We start from the raw sequence: 22,545 nt of genomic DNA, 5'->3' as shown, positions 1-22,545 counted from the left end.
GCCACCATCAAAATTTGATAGCATTGCACACTACAGCCACCACTTGACTCTTCACTCTAGTTCACTAGTCAACTCATGATCAGTTGAAGAATGGACGTGGAAGAAGCAGTACTAGTACCTCGAGATGCAAATACTCGATTAGCATTCCATTTTATTTTATAATAGTATTTTCCCATGTTGTAAAATGTGTATTGATTTTACTATGCATTTCCAAGATGTTGTATTTTTTTATTTTTGCTTATAAAAATATTTCACTATTGACATATGTTTAATAATAATAATGAATAATGCTCAAGGAAAGTGGTTATATAACTTACCAAATTCATTTTGTTCATTTTCTGTGAGGTTATATTTTTTCAATGAAAAGATTTACCAGCTCCCTCCAAGAATTTTTCTTCACATCCCGGACGACATATAATTTTGAAGACATGTCCCATATAGCTCGTCTGCTTTCAACTTTCAAGAATTAATTTCACTATCAAATTGTTCACAAAACATTACGACTTCATCAGACAACTGTACTGAACTTGATTTGAATTGAAACTGAATTGGAGATGATTTTCTGGTAGCTAGTGGCTCTAGTGTGCAAAGACAGATAATACTCAAAATTATGGTATGACGTGGTGGCGCAACAGTCTGGTGGCGCCACAAAATCGGCGGCTCGAGCCACCACATTCCTGGAAGCTCGGCCGGTGGTTGGTGGCTCTAGTGTGCAGTGACAGATAAGAGACAATGCTACATCTCACAACTTTTTCTATGGGCCGGTTTCCGAGATCGGGATTAAGTTGAGTTCTAGACTTTGAACAGATGGAGTCAGAAAATTGGCTTTCCGAAACGGGGCGTAAGTTAGTCGCAGTCCACGTTTAAATTCAATTTCGAAAAACTAGAAGATTGAACACAAAATAAAATGAAGAGAAAATAGTTTCAGCTATTTCAAATTATTTAGGAACTTTTCATTTCGTCAAGGAAAAACGTTTCCAATTGTAGAAATGAAAAAATAAAGATACATTTTTTAAGAAATGATTAAGATTATAATAAAAACTGCCACTACGCCCCCCGTTTCGGAAAGCCAATATTTTCTCACTCCAGTTGTTTTATGTCTAGAACTTGGCTAAATCCCGAGCTCGGAAACTGGCCCTATAACTTTTGTAGTTTTCGAGATATCCGCTTCAAGGGTGTGACCTTGAAAAATAAACCACGTTTGCCCCGGTCCCGGCTGCATAGAAACAGTCGTGAGGTCATGTAAGAGGCCCTGAATCCCCTGAAATAAATCAGGTGTGGCCTGAAAACTCGTGACACCAGACCTTAGCCAGCCATGTCTCACGATATTATTTATTGCATCCTGAACAAAATATGTTATAAACCACAGCCTCATCTAATACTGTCCATCAGAGTGAATTCTGTCATGTCGGAGAGATATCGGTGTGAAAATGATTGTTTTGGTTGGTGTATCATCAATGCTAATCATCCTGTTGAATATTGTTCGGATCGTTCATCAGCTGTTGGATCATTGCAAAAACAAAAACATAAGTATTAATTCAATATAATACATTAATTATGTTCCACTAGCTGGCCCGGCGAACTTCATACCGCCAAAAAGTCAATGTATCTCATGCCATACTTTATTTTTGGTGAATCATGAAATTTATCTGACAATAAATATTTTTATTTACATCTCAATACGGACTTCCTATGTGCTTAGTCATTCAGCATTTATTATTCCAAAAACATATTCTTCTCAATCAATTGGTAGTAACATTCATCAGTAAAGTTTTGAATTAAAAAAAATAGGTTAAATCGGTGTTTCAAAGATGAATTTAATACATTCATAGTTATTGATTGTCAATAGATGGTCCAGGAAATATGCGATGTACGATTTATTATTTATTTAGCGTATGGCAGATACACAACAAATATAATAAGTCTCATGAGTCTCAAATGCCTAGATATACACTGTACAGTATATTTCAAAATTCTTCGAGATGTTGTGTAGTTTTCGGTCAGGAGAACATCGTTTGTCTGACCGCCATTATTTGCTAGTCCATTTAGCGATACACATACTTAAGCTAAAACCTGATTGCTGGAACAATTGCGATGTACGATGAATCACACATAATATCCCATATTCTTTCCATCTTCCATTTTAGGATGAATATAGCTAAATTAAAGAAAAATTGTAAATTATTCTATCATTCTTCAGTAATAAATGAATGCGATATGAACAAATCTCTTTCATTGGGTAAATCCATTTTTTCCAACATTTTCCAGTTTCTCAATGATAGGGGAGTGATAATTATTTGTCTAGGTCTTCTAAGGAATTATTATTCGAACATTTGTTCAGTGTGGAAACGGTTTAAGGCCCAATTCACACTGGAGTGACATTTTGCCTCGACCATGCCACTCCTATATAAACATAAATATGTTTATGCGATTCGCCACGCCACTTCTGTTTGCATTGAACCATATGTTTATAAATGGAATTTACAAAAGTCCGCGCGCGCCACGCTAATTCAGTGTGAATTTAGCCTTAGGCGAAAATTTATGAAAAATGTCATTATCAGAATTGCTAGCAAATCGATTCAAAAAATTTTGAGGATACATTCTTCAAGGTAGACCTAGGCTATTTGAATAATTTCTCATATCATTTCTAGAAGAATTTATTCAGCCCCAATTGTGATACGACGTGCGAAGAACGACGAATGCCACGGTTCAACTTTTATACCCAAATGCAGCCAATAATTATTATTGAAGATTAAGAAATGATTTCCTACATGATTGATAGAGGGTGATTTTTATAACCTTCAAAATTCCACGTAAATTTGGATAGTGTAAACAATAACTTTATTTCAAAACAGACCTAAATTCAAATTTCAAATTCAAATTCAAATTTTATTTATTCAAACTCACAATATTCACATTCAGAATCAATAAGAAAAACAAAACACTCAGCTCAGTAAGATAAAAAATAATTAATGGAAGATTAATAAAATAAATACTGGTATGTTTTATTAGATATACGGTAAATTTGTGAATCGGAATAAAAAATACTACCTGCTGGAAGTATACAATACTCCACGTTTGCAAGCAGGAATGAATATCACTTCAACTAATTTTAAATGCATGAATAAAAGGAGAAAGAAAAAGAAAAGAGAAAGATAAGACTAGCAACCATTCACTCTCACATTCACACACCTTGCACACTTTCCAAAAACAGCTCATCTTACTAATGCTTATTGCCAGCCACCAAAATTACATTTTAACTACGAAATAACATTGAATAAGGATTCTAAATGGTCAGGCATAAGACCTCTGAGCCATCTAAGAATTCTTTTTTTGAAAACAAGTTGATTTTGAAGCCTCTTGATTTCAATTGGGATATTATTAAAAAACTTGGGGCCAAGAAATACAAACGATTTCTGGAAACAAGTGGTATACGATTTGGGAAGTCTCAGTAAATCAGCTGTCACTCTCCTAGTTTGATAGCTGGGAACATCCCTGAGCAACGTATGACCACCGTTTCCAGACATTACAAAGAACATATACAGGACCTTAAACACATACATATATCTAAGAGGCAAACATCCAAGGCACTGAAATAGAGGAAAAGAATGTTCATATCTACCCTTTCTATTTATAACACGGACTATCGATTTCTGCACCGTTATCAATGGCTTCAAGTGACAATATAGGTGGAGCCCCAACAATTAATACCATAACTTATTTTTGGATCAACAAATGCAAAATATAACTGCCTAAGAACATTTAAAGGAGAAATTTATTCAAGAAATAGAATTTTCGCAGGACGAGTAACAGATAGTTTTTTATGATAGATATATGCTGAGACCAGTTAAGCTTTTCATCAACAATCACACCTAAATATTTAATGGCATTGGTCTGACCAACGACCTCACAGTCACAGTCATTCCGATCACAGGCACCATGAAACTTCAGTGCAGAAGGCAGTGTCCATGGTGTTGTTAATGTGAACAATATATATTTTGTTTTTGTAAGATTGAGCTGTATTCTATTGTGCCTGAACCAAAGCAATAGCTTATCCAAATCATCCTGCATCATTCTCTCTAAGTTGGGGCCATCCAGTCCACAATATGCCAAGGCAGTGTCATCTGCAAAGGACACAGGCATACCATTGAACTCACACGAATAGAGATCATTTTATAAAGATGAGAAACAAGATTGGTCCAAGGACGGAACCCTGTGGTACACCACAGTCCACTCCCCGAACCTCACTCTCACTCTCTAAGTTAAGTTACAACATTATTTACAACCTCATTTTTGAAGTACGGTACTTTAATCATTGTTTTGGCAAATTAAAATCGAAATAAGCGCACCAGTGAACAATTGTTACACCTAAATAATTGACTGCAAGTCTGATTAAGGCCCGCCGCAAAGTAGACCCACGCTAATCCACGAAAAGCAACCCACCGCGTGGGATGTTTTGTAAAACCATTGCTATAGAATTATCCATAATCAATCAGCTGACAAGTGGATTATTCATTGCATGCATTACACAGATGTCTGGAGCAGCCTAGCAATGGCTTACAAAACATCCCATGGTGTGGGTTGCTTTTCGTGGATTAGCGCGGGTCTACTTTGAGACGGGCCTAAGCCTTGAACACACAATACTGAGATTAGCATAACAGCGACAGCCGAATTTTTGAACCGCGGTTAATTTGTTAAAATCTTTGCAGTGTGTGCTCAAGACTCGAAGAAGTGAAAAATATGTGTGTGCTTAGATAGGCTAGCAGATTAGAATGGGCCCGTTCTGTGTACATAGAATGTGGTAAATTGTCCGATTCACAATTTACCAGGTAAAAAGTTCCGCGTCCCATGGGAAGAATTTTGACAGATTCTGTACCAGAAACCAGTTCCAAGTTCCCGCACAACAGTCGAAGCCTGTTAAATTGTCCGGCATAGTACAGTTCCAACTATCTGAGCTCTCTCATTGGTCGATTATTGTAGTCTGCTTGCTTTTCTGCGCATGCGCTGATAGTTTGTTTACCAATGAAATGATGTTTGATAAAAATTAATTTTAATGAATTGAGAGTAATGGAATAAAAGAAATGCACACTTTTCTAGACGGTAAGTTTGTAAAACAGCCTTTTTCATTCACGCAGCTAGTAAACTAAACATTTTGGTGTAAATCAACAAAGTGCGCGCCAAAAGCTTGAACCAACGATTTTGAAATGGCGTTCCATGGGAACATTTTGCACTAGTCACGTGATGGAACAATTTACAATTGGAACTGGAACAATTTACTGCATAACCTACACCAAAGACCTTAAAGAGATATAGAATCACAATGCCTATGCCTTCCCAAAAAATTGAAGGCCGCCATTGGGGTATTTTAGCATGAGATATTACATCTATATATTTACAATACTATAGATTACAAATGCATTGGTATGTAAAAATCTTATAGGTTGTTCCCTCAATGGCCGATTTCAATTCCAAGTACGACACTAGCGCTGCATGTGAGTCTATGCATTTCTAAGGTCTTGACCTACACAATGAATTTGAAAAAGGAGAATCTCAGTTCTGGATACATAGGAACAATAGTGGAGAGTCTACTAGAACTGGCTGTTAGTGAATCCATCGATGATTGTCTCTGTGATGAGGGATTTGGATTTGAAGGATGCAAATGTCCCCATGTGATGATGTTGAACACTAGTTGACTACTAGTGGTCTCTACTATTGTCTCTGTGTGCAGAGTACTTTAAAATCACGTGATGAGTGAATCCGTCTGTTGAAAATTTCAAAAATCCATAGAGAAGAGATAAAATAAAAAACAAACCACTGTATAATTCAAAAATAAACTTCCGAATTCAACTGACTTGGAAATGTTCCTTATTGAATTGGCAAGCAGTTTCAGAATGAGTTTGTAAGTCTCGCAAGTGATTCCTGCATGTATGCATGGATTATAATATATATATATATATAATCATCGCTTACCTCACCTAATTTTTTATTACCATTTTATATCACATATTTTTAACTCATATATGAGTTTTAATTTCATATATATTCTCAACATGTATTCACTCAATTTTCTTTTTTTTATGATTTGATACAAGCCATATAAAAATGAATTGCACCTTTTCATATAGCTGAAATTTGTGGATGTGTTGTATAATATACAACACAGTATATCAGTTTATTACTTGTACATATTTAAATAAATATTTAAATCTTATGAATTCGGCTTGAGAAATAAATTGTTAATGAAAGTTATTGTTTGTAATTATTTGTTACCTTGAAAAAATAAATAGTTTCGAGAGCCAAAAAATCGAGACAAATTCATGGAAGATCACATTTTCAAACTGTACAATATGGTCACAGCTAATTTTTTAAAACAAGTCATAACCGTGTAAAGTAGTTTAGAAACGTTGCATGAAATAGGCAGTATCAATGGGACTCACTTCGCTCGCCTGCAAATCCCATTGAACCGGATCTCTCTTGTACATCATATCAGTCAAAAGGGTATTTTGAACTTGCTTCACTCGCTTGTTGTTTTGATATGTGGCGCTTGGATAAGAACATCAAAATATGAACCAATACCTAAGCTGAACCTCATTATGAAGTTTGAACTATTGGTTCTTGAAAAATGTGATATAAATCTTAAAAAAGCTATGAATGACTAGGAAAACCAGGCGTGATTTGAGGAAATCCATAGAGTAAGTGCATGAAATATATATATGTCAGTTTACTCGCGAGAACTCCGGCGCTCAGAGCGAGCGAGGAGCTTGGTTGTCGGGTTCGGTGACAACAACCAAGCTCCTTGCACGCTAGCATCAACTAGTCTCCCCGACAGTAAATCCCCTACTGGTTCAGAGGAGACTAGTTGGCGGGACCGTAGACAACTAAGCTCCTCGGTCGCTGACGACAACTAGTCTCCCCGTCAGTAAAGCTCCTCTTTCAGGAGCTTAGTTGACGCCGTCAGTAAATCCCCTCGAATGTGTTTTCAAGAGGAGCTTTACTGTCGGGGAGACTAGTTGGCACGTTCCCATATGAAAAGATCATGTATTTAAACCAGTTCATGTGATTGAAACGTAGTTCCCTTGAACAATGCTCCAGCACCTTTTTTTAGTATGGTACCCACAAAATGTCCTAGTTATGTTATGATTAAAGAGTAGTTTCCACGGGGACAGGAGGATATACAAATCTCCAGTAATATCTGGGAACATGGATATATCCCCCCCACAGTAATTTTTTTTTTCACTTTAGTAAAAACATGAAATCATAGCTTTGAAACTATTTTTTGAAACAATTGAATGACTAATGAATTATATTTCCATTCTATTTGTTATATGAACTGAAATAACATAGGCCTATAATTTTTCTATAAAATTAAATAATGATCAGCCCCTAAACATAAGAACTTCATTATTAGGATGTAGTTTTTCAAGTGGAAATTGCTTGAAATCACACCAAATTGAGGGTATTTTTCTCAAATTTTCCGGGGGAGGCCCCCGGATCCCCTTTTTGTGAGAGGTAAAGAATTTCCTTGTTGTTTGAAGGTGTTTTCATTTTCACTTTCTTATAATATTTTAAACATTAGTGGAAAAACATTTTAAATATGACTTTATGGTAATGAAATTATTCAGAATTCAATGGTGAACCCCAATTTGACATTTGTTTTCAATAAATCAAAAGAATAGCGAGTTAATAGCTTAATCCCGAACTTAAACCTGCCTCCTAGCAGGTCTAAGTTGGAGTCTAAAATCATCATTTTTGCTCCTGAGATTATCTCATTTTAGCCTGATCCCGATCTCAGCAATCCACCGAGATTATCTTTTAAACTCGAGTTGATCTACGCTTGAACTCAGCAATCCACCGAGATTAATTTTTAGCCTAGACTGGATCTCAGCAAACCGATTTTTAGACCGCCGGTTTTTCCCTGCGATAATTGCCGGTCGGCTAACTTTTGCGCTCGAGCATGGTTAATCCCGATCTCAGCAAACCGATTTTTGATCTGCGGCGCAAAAACCGGTTTTTAGCCGAGCGCAAGAGATAATCCCGATCTCAGCAATCGCCCCTTAATGTTTATATGTTGTGCATTTACGGCGAAACGCGGTAATGGATTTTCATGAAATTTAACAGATATGTTCCTTTTTTAATTGCGCGTCGATGTATATACAAGGTTTTTGGAAATTTTGCATTTCAAGGATAATATAAAAGGAAAAAGGAGCCTCCTTATACGCCAATATTAGAGTAACAACATAGAGAAAAAAAAGCGTGAGTAGATATCATGGAGAAGGGCGTTCATGTCACAACTTTTACTGTTATCTCAAGTCGATTACTGTTGATTATTGTCGATTTTTACTGTTTTGTTGGGGTGATCGTGTATGAACGGCACAATATGAGAGACTACCAGTATCACACAGCTTTACAGGAAAGAATTACATGAACTATCGGCTTGGGATAACAGTAAAAGTTGCGACATGAACGCCCTATACCATGGGACTTATGCTATTGTTTCTCTATGGTAAAAATCACTAGAGAATTATTCATCATAAATCAGCTGATAGATGTGTGGAGAAGCCAGTCTATTGCTGTATTGCCATAAGGTCTATATAGTTTCAATGAGGTACTTGTGGATGAGAATACTGCGTGAGGTCTACTGTTCACTAAACTACTATTTATTTATAAATAAATAGAGTACTTTAAAATCACGTGATGAGTGAATCCGTCTGTTGAAAATTTCAAAAATCCATAGAGAAGAGATACAATAAATAAAACAACATCAGACTATATACATGAAAGCCAAATTTACTGGCATCCCTAAACTACTATTTATAAATAAATAGAGTACTTTAAAATCACGTGATGAGTGAATCCGTCTGTTGAAAATTTCAAAAATCCATAGAGAAGAGATAAAATAAATAAAACAACATCATATACATGAAAGCCAAATTTACTGGCATCCCATCATATTTATATAGATACACATTGAATACAACTTTCAACAAAAAATCACCTATAAACAATCGAATACTTTTCCTCAATCCATTAATTATATACCAAGAGTCAGATACCAATTAGAATAACAGAATTCAGCTAGCACATACATAGTAATTGACCAGCTAAATAACAATAGTTTCCGAAGTATAAGCAGAAGAGAAGCCGTAAAATAAGTCATATCCTGGAAAGATCATTTTGAAGCATAACATAGCCTATAGAATGAAATTATCTGGCCAATACAGTATAAAAAAAAACAGAAAGATACATATCCAAAAAAGAACATGCTCATTGGACAGGAGAATAAAAACGAAAAACTCAGAACCAATGAAAATTATGTGTTAAACCATGGAATAATAGAGAAACATTGATTTCTCTAAGGTTGAACTGAAAAATCCTCATTCAAGTCACTTACGACAATGAGACAAGAAATTTAGGTTGTGAAAATTTTGATGAGAATAGAGAGGTTGATTTTTTAGAGGAATTATACCGCCAACTATTATACTTGAGTTGCGATTTTCAAACAAAAATTGAACTGAAATCACGAGCTTCAATTAATTTGATACTTTTTTTCAATTTTGAGTTTAATGACAGTACTCTCGTTTATCCGATCCTCCCTATCTTCAGATGCAGATCTATAGGGTTTAGGTCGGTTAAACGATACTGTATGTACATGGTACTATAGAATAAATTTCATCACTTCGACGTGGAATATGAACATTGAATTACTTTATTACTGACGAATTAAAAAAGATTTCAATGAGCAAATTGTAATTTAATAGTTATTTGTATATCTAGAGTGAAAAGTGCTGTTTTTTTCTCCCTGAGGGAAAAGTTTGAAGCCCGAGGCGAAGCCGAGGGCAACAATTTTCCTGAGGGAGAAAAAACATTTTTCCTCCACCTACTGTCTAAAGTACTTACTTTACTCCCTGAAACCTAATACTAAAGTGTCACTTTTTCGCTCTCGGTAGTAAAAACAGAAAAACTCCCTAGGGGTAAAAGTGACTCCATTTAAATAACATGGGGAGCATCTCTATTTTGGAACTTACATTGTAATAGGTTAGAAGGTCTAAGCTCAGATGAGAAAGCATAATAGAGGTGTCTGTCATTGAGTCAACTGAATTCAATACCACAACCAGAAATTTGATTAACTCATAGAATATATATGTTTGTATGATAATATTATATTACTCTTAATATTAGTAGACGATAAAAATTTATACAATTTTTAAAATATTTTATTCTATTCAAAATACCAGCCAACAAATATTTTTGATCTGCAATTCAAATCTGAACCGCGTGATCTGGAGTCAGCCATTTTTGGTAGCTGCTCAGCTGATAAATTGTTACAATAGTGGAGAGTCTACTAGAACTGGCTGTTAGTGAATCCATCGATGATTGTCTCTGTGATGAGGGATTTGGATTTGAAGGATGCAAATGTCCCCATGTGATGATGTTGAACACTAGTTGACTACTAGTGGTCTCTACTATTGTCTCTGTGTGCAGAGTACTTTAAAATCACGTGATGAGTGAATCCGTCTGTTGAAAATTTCAAAAATCCATAGAGAAGAGATAAAATAAATAAAACAACATCATATACATGAAAGCCAAATTTACTGGCATCCCATCATATTTATATAGGTACACATTGAATACAACTTTCAACAAAAAATCACCTATAAACAATCGAATACTTTTCCTCAATCCATTAATTATATACCAAGAGTCAGATACCAATTAGAATAACAGAATTCAGCGAGCACATACATAGTAATTGACCAGCTAAATAACAACTGTTTCCGAAGTATAAGCAGAAGATAAGCCGTAAAATAAGTCATATCCTGGAAAGATCATTTTGAAGCATAACGTAGCCTATAGAATGAAATTATCTGGCCAATACAATATAAAAAATAACAGAAAGATACCTTATAGATACATATCCAAAAAAGAACATGCTCATTGGACAGGAGAATAAAAACGAAAAACTCAGAACCAATGAAAATTATGTGTTACACCATGGAATAATAGAGAAACATTGATTTCTCTAAGGTTGAACTGAAAAATCCTCATTCAAGTCACTTACGACAATGAGACAAGAAATTTAGGTTGTGCAAATTTTGATGAGAATAGAGAGGTTGGTTTTTAGAGGAATTATACCGCCAACTATTATACTTGAGTTGCGATTTTCAAACAAAAATTGAACTGAAATCACGAGCTTCAATTACAATTTGATACTTTTTTCAATGTTATGAGTTCAATGACAGTACTCTCGTTTATCCGATCCTCCCTATGTTCAGATGCAGATCTATAGGGTTTAGGTCGGTTAAACGATACTGTATGTACATGGTACTATAGAATAAATTTCATCACTTCGACGTGGAATATGAACATTGAATTACTTTATTACTGACGAATTAAAAAAGATTTCAATGAGCAAATTGTAATTTAATAGTTATTTGTATATCTAGAGTGAAAAGTGCTGTTTTTTCTCCCTGAGGGAAAAGTTTGAAGCCCGAGGCGAAGCCGAGGGCAACAAATTTTCCTGAGGGAGAAAAATCATTTTTTACTCGTGATATACAAATACACATTTTTCCTCCACCTATATTTTTATAAAAACTGAAAATAAAATAATTTTTAAAAACGAACGTGAGTAAAAAATGTGTGAAACATAATCTAAAAAGTAAACAGAAACAGCTGGCTTTTAATCACAGTTCTCCGCCGACAGCGCTATCTGTCGGCAAAAGTTGTAACAATGGCCGCCACAACTACAGCTATGATGAAGTTCCTGTTTCAAATTTGATTAGTTAATAAGGAATATTCGTTGGTTGGTATTTTGAATAGCATGGAATATACAAAATATTTATACATTTTTTTAGTATAGTGATATGAAGAAGTTGTAATAATTTTAGCATACAAACATATATTTCATATACGGTATTCATCAAATCTGGTTGAGTTATTGAATTTTGTTGGCTCAATGACTGACTACTCTATAAATGCTTCCTCATCTGAGCTTAGACCTTCTTACCTATTACAATGTAAGTTTTTAAAATAGAGATGCTTCCCATGTTATAATGGAATCACTTTTCCTCCCTAGGAAGTTTTTCTGGTTTTACTACCGAGAGCGAAAAAGTGACACATTAGTATTATGTTTCAGGGAGTAAAATAGACAATAGGTGGAGGAAAAACCATTAAATTTTCGGCCATTTTTTATGTTCCGGTGTAAGCCGGATAATCCGAGACTAGTTATTACAGTAGTGATAAAATCAGGAGTTTAAAATAACGTTTTAATAATTATCTCCACAACACTAAAAACCTAAAAACTCTCAAGAAGAAATAGAAGTAAATTACAGTTTACAATTCTAAAAATTGAAAAAGACTTGTGCAATGTGCAAAGCTTCACAAATTAAAATCTAAATTCACCAATCACTATCAAAAACTCAATCAAACATCATAAAACCACTGCACTCCAAACGTCTAGAACACTTCGAAACCTTCAGAAATTGATAACATAAATCAACAAGAACAATAACAATCATTGGTTTAGTATGATTAATTAACTTAAATTAATAAACTATAAGCTGATTTTTACTTTCTTCTATTATCAACCATGAAAATTAAAAAATCAAAATTAAACAAGTATCTTAAAAACTTGTAAAGGTAGCTTTTTACAGCTATTCAAACGGTAAAAGTATATATTGAAAGTATTTTCTTTTCTAAAAAAATTCTGTTCAAAGGATTTTCTTGTTCTAGTATATACTTTCAAACGGCAAAAATATATTCGGAAAATAAACGGAAAATGAAAAGACAATAGATCAGAGATCCAAGGAGTTACTGTAATAATTGAGAATAAAAAAGACTTTGAAATTATTGTGAATCTAATAGAACTGTTGAGGATATTTTGACATGAAATTATATATAATGTCTAGAGCAACATTATTTAAAGAACAATAATTACTAGTTGTAATGATACAATAATCAACCGCAGTACCGCCAGGGTTTCTTGTAAAACATAATACATATTTATATATATGCGAGCAATAATATATATATTTCTAAATACATAGGAGGCTCGCTTACACCCACACACATATTACATACAGTATCGCAAGTTGTTTTTTATTATAACAATAGAATAGTAATTATTATAATATTTTGAGAAACTTTCAACACAAAAATCTATGACAGTAGAAGTAGAATCTATGGAGAGGAATGTTAGCTCTGCATTAGCTGTCCGTTGGATAGGAGCCTTTCGACCGCTGCGTTCACATCTCCAAACGTCGCAATCAACGCTGAAAAACACAACTAAATTAAAAACTGCGTTTAAACTATTTACAATAGTATTTTACGTCACATGGACGGGAAGGGGCCGTTTGCAGGCGGGAATTATGTTTCATAAAGAATTTCATTTGAACCCTGCAATAAACATTCATGTCCAAGTAACGTACACTAATTTTTTTTCATAACAATCTAAAGAAGAATAATTGGGAAATAAAAAACATTACCTGCTTGTGCTGGAGTTACTACATGCATTCTATAAACATAACCTAGTTTACAAATTCCGAATCAGGAATCTTGTGATTGTTGTTGACAAAACTTCCACCTCACGCGCTGAAGGAGGTTTTTTTTTTGCTGTTCCTATTTAGGAGCTAGGAAGCATATTCGACTGTAGAGAAAACATACAGTAGAATATGCTGTAATGAGAATCATATGTTATGTGTTCTGCAAACAGCTGTTTACCGGCTTGATTTCATGCATGGAAAACAGCTGAAATTGAATGACAATGACCAAAAATTTACGTCCCGCAATTTTGCCTCCGTGACTTTGAAACTACATAATATGACAAGGTATGGTTCGCGGGGTAATAATATTCACGGCTTTGCGAAAGCATCAGGCATCAGAAACCCCTAGATCCCTAGATGGAGGAAGCTCCCTACACACAGACATTCTTCATGAATGAGAGAGTTGCAACGTTTCACCAAAAATGGAAAGAGCATGTTGAACGAATGTCAGCTGATGTCCTAAACAAGAATGTGAGCATGAAGATCTCGTATTTCGTGACAACCTATTTCATTTATAAATGGATAGAATAAGAAGATAACAAAGCAACTCAAAAACTCAAACGGTTCTTGATAACTACTAGTCCAGTCAAATGGTCGTTTTTTAGAAAACAGTCCCGAAAGAATTTTTCTCGACAAACTTATCTCACCTCACGATTATATTTTTACAAAACTCATTCACCTCACATGAAAGAGGAGATTCTGTTCTTCAAATCAAGACCAAGTACAATTTTTTTATCATTCCGGGTTACCGAGATACACAGTTTTGAATATAGAAATTGGCCATTTTTCTGTGTATTTAAATATGGGCTAAAATACACTGAAGGAGGATTTTTCTATTTTTACATCAAATTTCAGTTATGATACATGATTTTGAACCGCCTTGACGAGCCGAGAAGGATGAACTGTAGTACGAGGAGATCTGATCATTCTGTCAAAAGTTACAAGTGGTTAAAATTTTGATCCTTGACGTATCCTTATGACGTACCCCCCCCCCAGGAAATAGTGAAATTAAATGTTTCTAACGGTTAATTCTCATAGAAAATAACCCTCGTGAGGTGATTTCAGCTAAAATATGTATTTTTTTGTTAGGAAGGCCTTGAAAAGGTATTAGAATGACAAAATTTGTATTTTAGCTGTAGGACATGATTTTCTATTTATCGGTTTATTCCCCCTCCTCCCACTACTAAATTTGAAAATTCCCAAGGAATCCTGTTCAGAATTAATTGTTCTTTCACGTGATGTGTGGTTTTCTATCTATACTAGAAAAATATCCAAGTTGTATAGGGTAGAAGTGGTAGGTTTGCATAATTTTGAAAAAACCCTTGAAAAATACCCCTTTTTTGAAAATTTGTAGCTCCAGAACCAAGAAATGGTAGAAACCTGGGCGACCACTCAATTTATTGGAAATTTTATTATCTTTAATTCTGTAGAGGATAATTTTTTTCCAAAAACTTTTAGTTTTCGAGATTAAATGGAAAAATTGAAAAAAGTCCGAAATTTTAGGGGTTTTGGGGGTGAAGCCGCCTCTGGCGTGTCAGCAAATTCCAGATTCGAATTCAGCGCCCCAAAATACAAAAGGAACCGTCGGGAAAAATTCTTTCGGGGCTGTTTCCTGAAAAACAACCATTTGACTGGACTAAAATATTGATATAGTAAGAATCACGTTACTATTGAGTCAGTGGGAATGATAGGACACAGGGTTGTCGATTCTTTTTCAACGCCTTCTGTAGTAGATAGTAATGATTCAAGTCATCCCAATATATCTGACACAATATCAATCAATTATTGTTGTTCAAATAATGATCAATTATGTAAGTTACATCGTGAGAACCTACAGCAGTCAGCAGTTTCTTTACAACTTCTTGGAACTCTCCTGGAACTGTTGGAGCTAGCTTTCTCACGCATCGAGCGTCAGTCCTGCTTACAACATCGAAGCGAGAGGTACTCAAAATTCACTTGTCAAAATTATTTAATTCCAAATGTTGTGTATGTAAATAAAGATTTCTTTTTAAAAATAAATCTTACTGAACGCATTATTTAGCTGGCGCAGTCGGTAGGACGATCAGGATTAATGAACATAATCTTCAGTTTTTAAACTGTTAACGATCGTTCGTAACATAAGGACCTCGCGTTCGCGACATCCGAAAAGTGTGGTGAATTATCAAGCTGCAAAACACCAACATTGTGAAGTGCAGTGGATATCAAACTTCGATATCATCATCACCAAATCTTCTTCATCGAAAGTGCATCATCAACGCTGAAAGGACATCAGAAGAGATGAGCATAGCATTCGTTTTAGTGTAAGTCTTAATTTTAAGTTTTAATATTGTAATATTTTAGTTTGGTTATTCTCGAAACATTTAAATATTTCAGAATGCCTAATCAAACAGTAGATACAGCACCCTCTGCTGCTACCCCTGTTTTAAGAAAAGAATTCCTGGATATGATACCAGAATTCTCTGGAGAGCCATTATTATTAAACAGATTTGTATCGATTTGCGATAAAGTAGTTGCTAAGTTTTTTGTACAATCGAATCCCGATGATTTTCAAAATGAATATCTATTTTCCACTATTATTTCTAGACTCAAAGGTAGAGCTTTAGAACTTGTAACCAGTGGAAACACTTATGCTTGGCCTGAAGTGAGAAGAGTACTTCTCGACGGCTATCTTGACAAACGTGACTGTTTCACGTTGAATATTGAAATGACAGAATTGAAACAAGAAAGTAGCGAAAGCCCTTTTCATTTTCACGAGAGAATTCAAAAGATTCTCAACTTACAACTTGCATATTTCCTTACGAAGATGGCAGCAAACTCAACTATTCTATGCGAATACGCAAAGCAGCTTGCTCTTAGGGTATTTTTGAGAGGTCTGAATGAACCTATAGGATCACTGATGAGAACAAAAAACCCTTCAAGTCTAAGTGAAGCTTTGAGTATGATCACAAACGAAATGCAGTACAAAAACAGAAATAGTAATTATAATTTCAATCTCAATAAGAGACCAATCTCACAACCATTCCAACAACTTCCTCTGACTAAACAAATCCAACACTTTCCTCAGACTAGACCAATGCAAAACTTTCCCCAAAACAAGACTTATCCGAACTTCCAAAACCAATCACAACAAAGACCAATGATTACACATCAAAATAACAATCAACAATTTCGCAACTTCAGTTCAATGAACCAACAGAGACCAATGTTTCAAAGGTAATTTTTCGGTCAACAACACAGACCACAAATGCAATCGCAACCAACTCCAATGAGTATTTCAACCAGAAACACTGAACTTGAACCCCCGAAAAAGAACCCCAGATTCAATCAACTGACAACCGAATTCACTACAAACAATGACGAATTACTCAATACTAACGAAAACGAACTCTTGACTGACAATTTCTCAAATGAACCGTTCAATTACCCAGAAATGACTGGAAATCTCACGAACAATTTTGAAAACTTGGAATTGAATGATGATTACAATAGTCAAATGACTTCCGACCAAACAGAACAAAATCATTTTTTAGGGGAAACAAGCCTCGGAACAAATTTTCAATTATGAACTTGCAAACAAAAGATAACGAACTCTCTTACTTTCTAGACCCACAAACGAACTTTCGAGTACTGATTGATCCCGGAAGTACGCAATCCTTTATAAAAAAGGTAATTGCACATGAAGGTTTTAAAGATTCCTTGAAACCAACACCATTTGAAGTTACTACAGCCCATGGTAAATCAAAAGAAAAATTCAGTGCTAAAATACCATTCCTAGGAAGAAAATTTTATTTTTTCGTATTTGATTTTCATAAAGATTTCGATCTCTTGTTAGGAATGGATGCTATAAAGCAATTGAGAGTAAAATTGGATTACATTAGTAACAAACTTTACCATGGAAACAACAAACAAGTACCACTACTGTATTACAAAACAACTTTGCAACACAATGAGCCTTCTAAAGTCAATAAACCTCGTCAACTGTGGACTTACTTGATTGAAGCACGCAGTCAGAAAACAATATCACTTCCGATAAAAAACGTGTCAAACGGAGAATGCTTTCTCAAATACCAAAATCTCTCTGGACTAGAAATTCCACAATCTATCCTAAAAGTTGAAAACAATAAAGCAATCTGTCTAATTACAGATTCATTTACGGAAGATAAAAAATTGACAATCACACGACCTTTTGAAGTTGAAAATTTGGAAAACTATGAACTAGTCCCTTATTCAAAATCCACCTCATCTCCAGACAGTAATAACTTGAATAATTTTGAAGTTGACCAAACTAGATTAGATCTTTCAACAATTAGAACCGAACACATGAATTCCGAAGAAAAAGAAGCAATATTAGAACTGATAAAAGAGTATGCAGACATTTTTCATGTAGACGGAAATAAATTGACATTCACAAATCAGGTCAAACATGTTATCAGAACAACCGATGAAATTCCAGTTTATTCAAGAAATTATCGATATCCTGTTGTTTACAAAGCAGAAGTTGATAGACAAATCCAAGAAATGCTAGATCAAAAATTATCAGACCCAGTCATTCAGCTTGGAACTCACCAATTTGGATTATACCCAAAAAACGTGATGCATCCGGAAAACAAAAATACAGAATTGTGATAGATTTTAGAGGAGTAAATGCAAAAACTATTGATGATAGATTCCCATTGCCAAATATTGCTGAAATCCTGGATAAATTAGGAAGATGTCAATATTTTACAACTCTTGATTTGGCAAGTGGTTTCCACCAGATTCAAATGCATCCCGATAGTATTGAGAAAACAGCTTTTTCCACAGATACAGGTCACTATGAATTTTTAAGAATGCCTTTTGGATTAAAAACAGCCCACCTACATTTCAAAGAGTACTTAACAATATCTTGAGAGGTATTCAGAACGAAAAATGTCTTGTCTATTTAGATGATATAATAATCTATTCTACCAGTCTCCAAGAACACATCCAAAGATTGAGAGAAGTATTTGATAGATTACGATATGCTAACTTTAAAATTCAGCCAGACAAAACAGAGTTTTTAAGAAAAGAAGTAGCTTATCTAGGACACATAGTCACACCAGAAGGAGTAAAACCAAACCCAGAAAAGATAAGAGCAATACAACAATTTCCTATCCCAAAAACTACTAAAGAAATCAAAGGATTTCTAGGACTGTGAGGCTATTACAGAAGATTCATAAAAATTTCGCAGATGTAACCAAACCACTAACAAAACGCCTAAAGAAAGGAACCAAAATTAATGTTGAAGATGAAGATTATGTGAAATGCTTTGAATATTGCAAAACCCTTTTGTGTAATGACCCAATTTTACAATATCCTGATTTTTCATCCGAATTTTTATTAACAACAGACGCTAGTAACGTATCAGTAGGAGCTATCCTGAGTCAGAAGAAAAATGGTGCTGATTTACCTATAGCTTATGCTAGTAGAACCCTGAACGAAAGCGAAACCAGATATTCGGCAATAGAAAAAGAATTATTAGCGATAGTTTGGGCAACCAAATACTTTCATCCCTACTTGTACGGCAAAAAATTCAAAATTTATACTGATCACAAACCATTGCAGTGGCTATTCTCAATAAAAGAACCAAATTCCAAACTTCGCTGGAAATTGAAACTAGAAGAATACGATTACGAGATTTGTTATAAAAAGGAATTTTGAATCAGAACGCTGATGCTCTATCTAGGATCCAATTGAATAATAATGATGTTATTCCAGGTCCTTCAAGACAAAACACAGGTGAAGAAGTAGATAAGATAATAAACGAAGCTATTGAAATGCATTTTTCTGAACTTGACGATCAATCTATGATAGGAAATGTAGACGACAATGATGTACGTGACAACAACCTTGACATTCGAGAAGAACAACATGACTCTGACGATCAAACAGTGCATTCAGACTATTACGGTAATGAAATGATTGGAATTCAAACTCTTGACGAACCAGTAAACTTTGCTAAAAATCAAATATTACTAAATCTAGTGAAATACAATCCACGAAAAGTGAAAATACAAAAACTATTTGAAAACAAGTGCCGAATTATTGTAGAAATTTCCGAGAATAATTTTGAGAAAGATGTAGTAGAATTTGTAAAAGAATATCTAGTTCCGAATGTAAAATATTGTCTATACTTTGAAAATGATTTCTACGAAAGATTCACTGTAATAATTGCAACTTATTTCAAAAATGCACAACTCAAACTAGTACGTTGTACGAAAAAACTGATTGATGTCACAAACGAGGAAGAGATAAAAGAGATACAGTAATCGATAACTATCATGTCGGAAAAAATAATCATCGTGAAATTCAAGAAACTTATGAGCAAATTAAAAGAAAGTACTACTGGCCAAATACTCGAAACAGAATTCAAAATTTCATCAATAGATGCGACATTTACTTAAAAACAAAATACGAAAGAGTACCCTTGAACTTGGAAATGAATCTTACCCCCACTGCTTCAAAACCACTTCAAACTATTCATATCGATAGCATTACTTTTGACAAAAGGAAATTTTTGACGATAATAGATAGTTTTTCACGTTATGCACAAGCCTATCCACTTACTAGTGCACAAGGAATTGAAATAGTTGATAAACTACTGGATTTCTTCAGTCATCACGGTGTTCCAGAAAGTATAGTTTCAGATAATGGCACAGAGTTCACTAATAATGTGGTGAAAGAATTGATGGCACTTCATAAGATAAAGATTCACTTTATCAGCACACAGCATCCCCAGTCAAACGGCATGTGCGAAAGATTGCATTCAACCCTTGTCGAGCATATTAGACTCCTTAATAATCAAACTCAATTCAAAGACGATTCTATCGAGAGAAAAGTGAAACATGCAATTTTAGCGTACAATAATAGTATTCACTCTGTAACAAAACTAACTCCATTTGAAATTCTGAACGGACACATAAACGCAAATGCTTTATTTGACATTGACATAGGCAAACAGATGATGAACGACTATGTCAATCAACACAGAGAAAAAACCAAAAAGCTCTATGAACACATTAGAGAAACGAATCAAGCAATTAAAGAAAAGGTTATCGAGAAAGTAGACGAGAATAGAGAACCATTACCTGAAATTCCATCCGATATCTACGTTAAAAATATGCAGAAACAGAGTAAGACAAAAAACAAATATAACAAAGAGAAAATTGAATCTGTGAACAGAGACCTTAAAACAGCTAAAATCGTACCGAGACACCATAACACAAAATCTTAAATACACCTTTCCAAAATTAAAAGACCTAGAAAAATCATCAAAACTAATGACATTGAAAAACCTAAGACAGTGACTCAACTGACTATTGACAATGACAATCCTTTTCCAGATCCCTCTTCATCCTGTACGCAGCAAGATCAGGAACAGCAATAGACATTAAGAATGTTACTATTAATTCTGGAATTGTACCAATTAACCTTGGCAAAGCCAAACTTGTATATAACTCGCACGTTTTTGTACATAATTATGATTTGAAATCAATGTATTCAGAAATTGAAAATTTGAATAATTACTATGATAAGGTATCTCACTATTTTTGGAAAAATATTAGTATAAGTTCAAAAACCGATTTCGTTACAGAAAACAGTAGTAAATTAAGAGATGCAATCAACTATTTGAAATTCATCAACCATACAAAGTCTGTTATTGAAGAAAAATTGGAAATGATTTTGTTTTACAATGAAAACGTCAAACGCAATAAAAGAGGTTTAATAAATAGTCTTGGATCTGTTTTAAAATTTATCACTGGTAATTTGGACGCTTATGACGAACAAAAATACGATAAGTTGATTCTCGAACTGTATAATAATCAAGATAATTTAGCCAATCAAATTTCAAACCATTATTCAATCAGTCAAAACATTATTGTAGAATTCAACGAAACAATTAAACTTGTGAACCAAAACTTCAATGAATTGAAAGAGAAATTTTTGATAATTAATGATGATTTAAACGATTTCATAGAATTAGAAAAAATTAAAGATATTTTGAATCAATTACTTATAGCTTATAATATTTTATTAGACGTAGTTCATGACATTGAAAATTCTATTGCATCTTGTAAAGTAGGCGTTCTGCACCCTAGTATAATGTCTACTGAAGAATTGTTCAATGAACTTGTGAAAATTTCAAAATTCTGTGACAAGAAATTCCCATTAGAAATTAAGTATAATAAGATGCTAGAAATAGAAAAATTGATTAATGTAGATTGTAAGCTAATTAAGAACGAAATCATTTATTTTCTCGAATTTCCGATTGTAGAAGAAGTAACTTTTGATCTTTTTGAATTATTACCAATACCAAGTAAAGTAGAATCAAATTTTGTAACAATACTTCCACAAAACAAATCCTATTGAAATCTTCTGATAATTCTAATACTTTAAAAATTGAAGGATTGTATAAAGAATGTAGATTGATAGGAGATAACGAATGCTATCTGTGCTCATCCGAAGCCATCTCCCATCAACAACTGCAATGTGAAGCGGCTATCATATCTACTGGTTCCACTGACAACTGTAAATTCCCCGCCGTCCAAATTGAAGAGAACCTCATCAAATGGATTCCCGAAATATAACAATATTTGGCAGTCTTACCAAAATTGGAGACCTTCCACATAGAAACGAAAACCGAAACTACTGTGACAACACTTCAAGAAATTTATTTCATCAATACAGCCGAAGGAAAAATTTACTATCGAGGAAAACCTCTGTTCCACTCTTCCCAAACGAGAGGACATCCAAAATTTCTAGAAAACATCCAATTAGAACTTCAAGATCATCAAATTCCAGGCTTCCAAATTCATTTGAAAAATTTAGACAGCTTTAACCAATTTAAAAACATTCAAGTGTCTCCAGTTATCCGAAAATCATATTTAACCACCGACATCAATGTTTTCACAACCATTTTGTACATTGTGATTGTTCTTTGCGTGATTTTCACCGTGTACAAAAGAATCTCCAAAAGAGGACAGCAACC

At 34.3% G+C, this 22,545-nt stretch overlaps 1 protein-coding gene across 1 annotated transcript in view; it reads right to left on the bottom strand.

The window, feature by feature from the left end:
• Window positions 1–12,249: 12,249 nt before the first annotated feature.
• The window catches only part of LOC111048231 (ubiquilin-1), a 39,733-nt gene continuing 29,437 nt past the window's right edge, over window positions 12,250–22,545 (bottom strand). Inside the window, exon 11 of the mRNA XM_039435313.1 lies at window positions 12,250–13,268. Within this exon, the coding sequence (XP_039291247.1) occupies window positions 13,192–13,268 (77 nt within the window). The 3' untranslated portion in view covers window positions 12,250–13,191. The remainder of the gene's footprint in view (window positions 13,269–22,545) is intronic.

Source organism: Nilaparvata lugens, chromosome 9, assembly GCF_014356525.2.
Source record: "Nilaparvata lugens isolate BPH chromosome 9, ASM1435652v1, whole genome shotgun sequence".
Classification (NCBI taxonomy): domain Eukaryota; kingdom Metazoa; phylum Arthropoda; class Insecta; order Hemiptera; family Delphacidae; genus Nilaparvata; species Nilaparvata lugens.
Note: the sequence above shows the minus strand (reverse complement) of the source record. Positions and strands in the feature narration are given on the sequence as shown.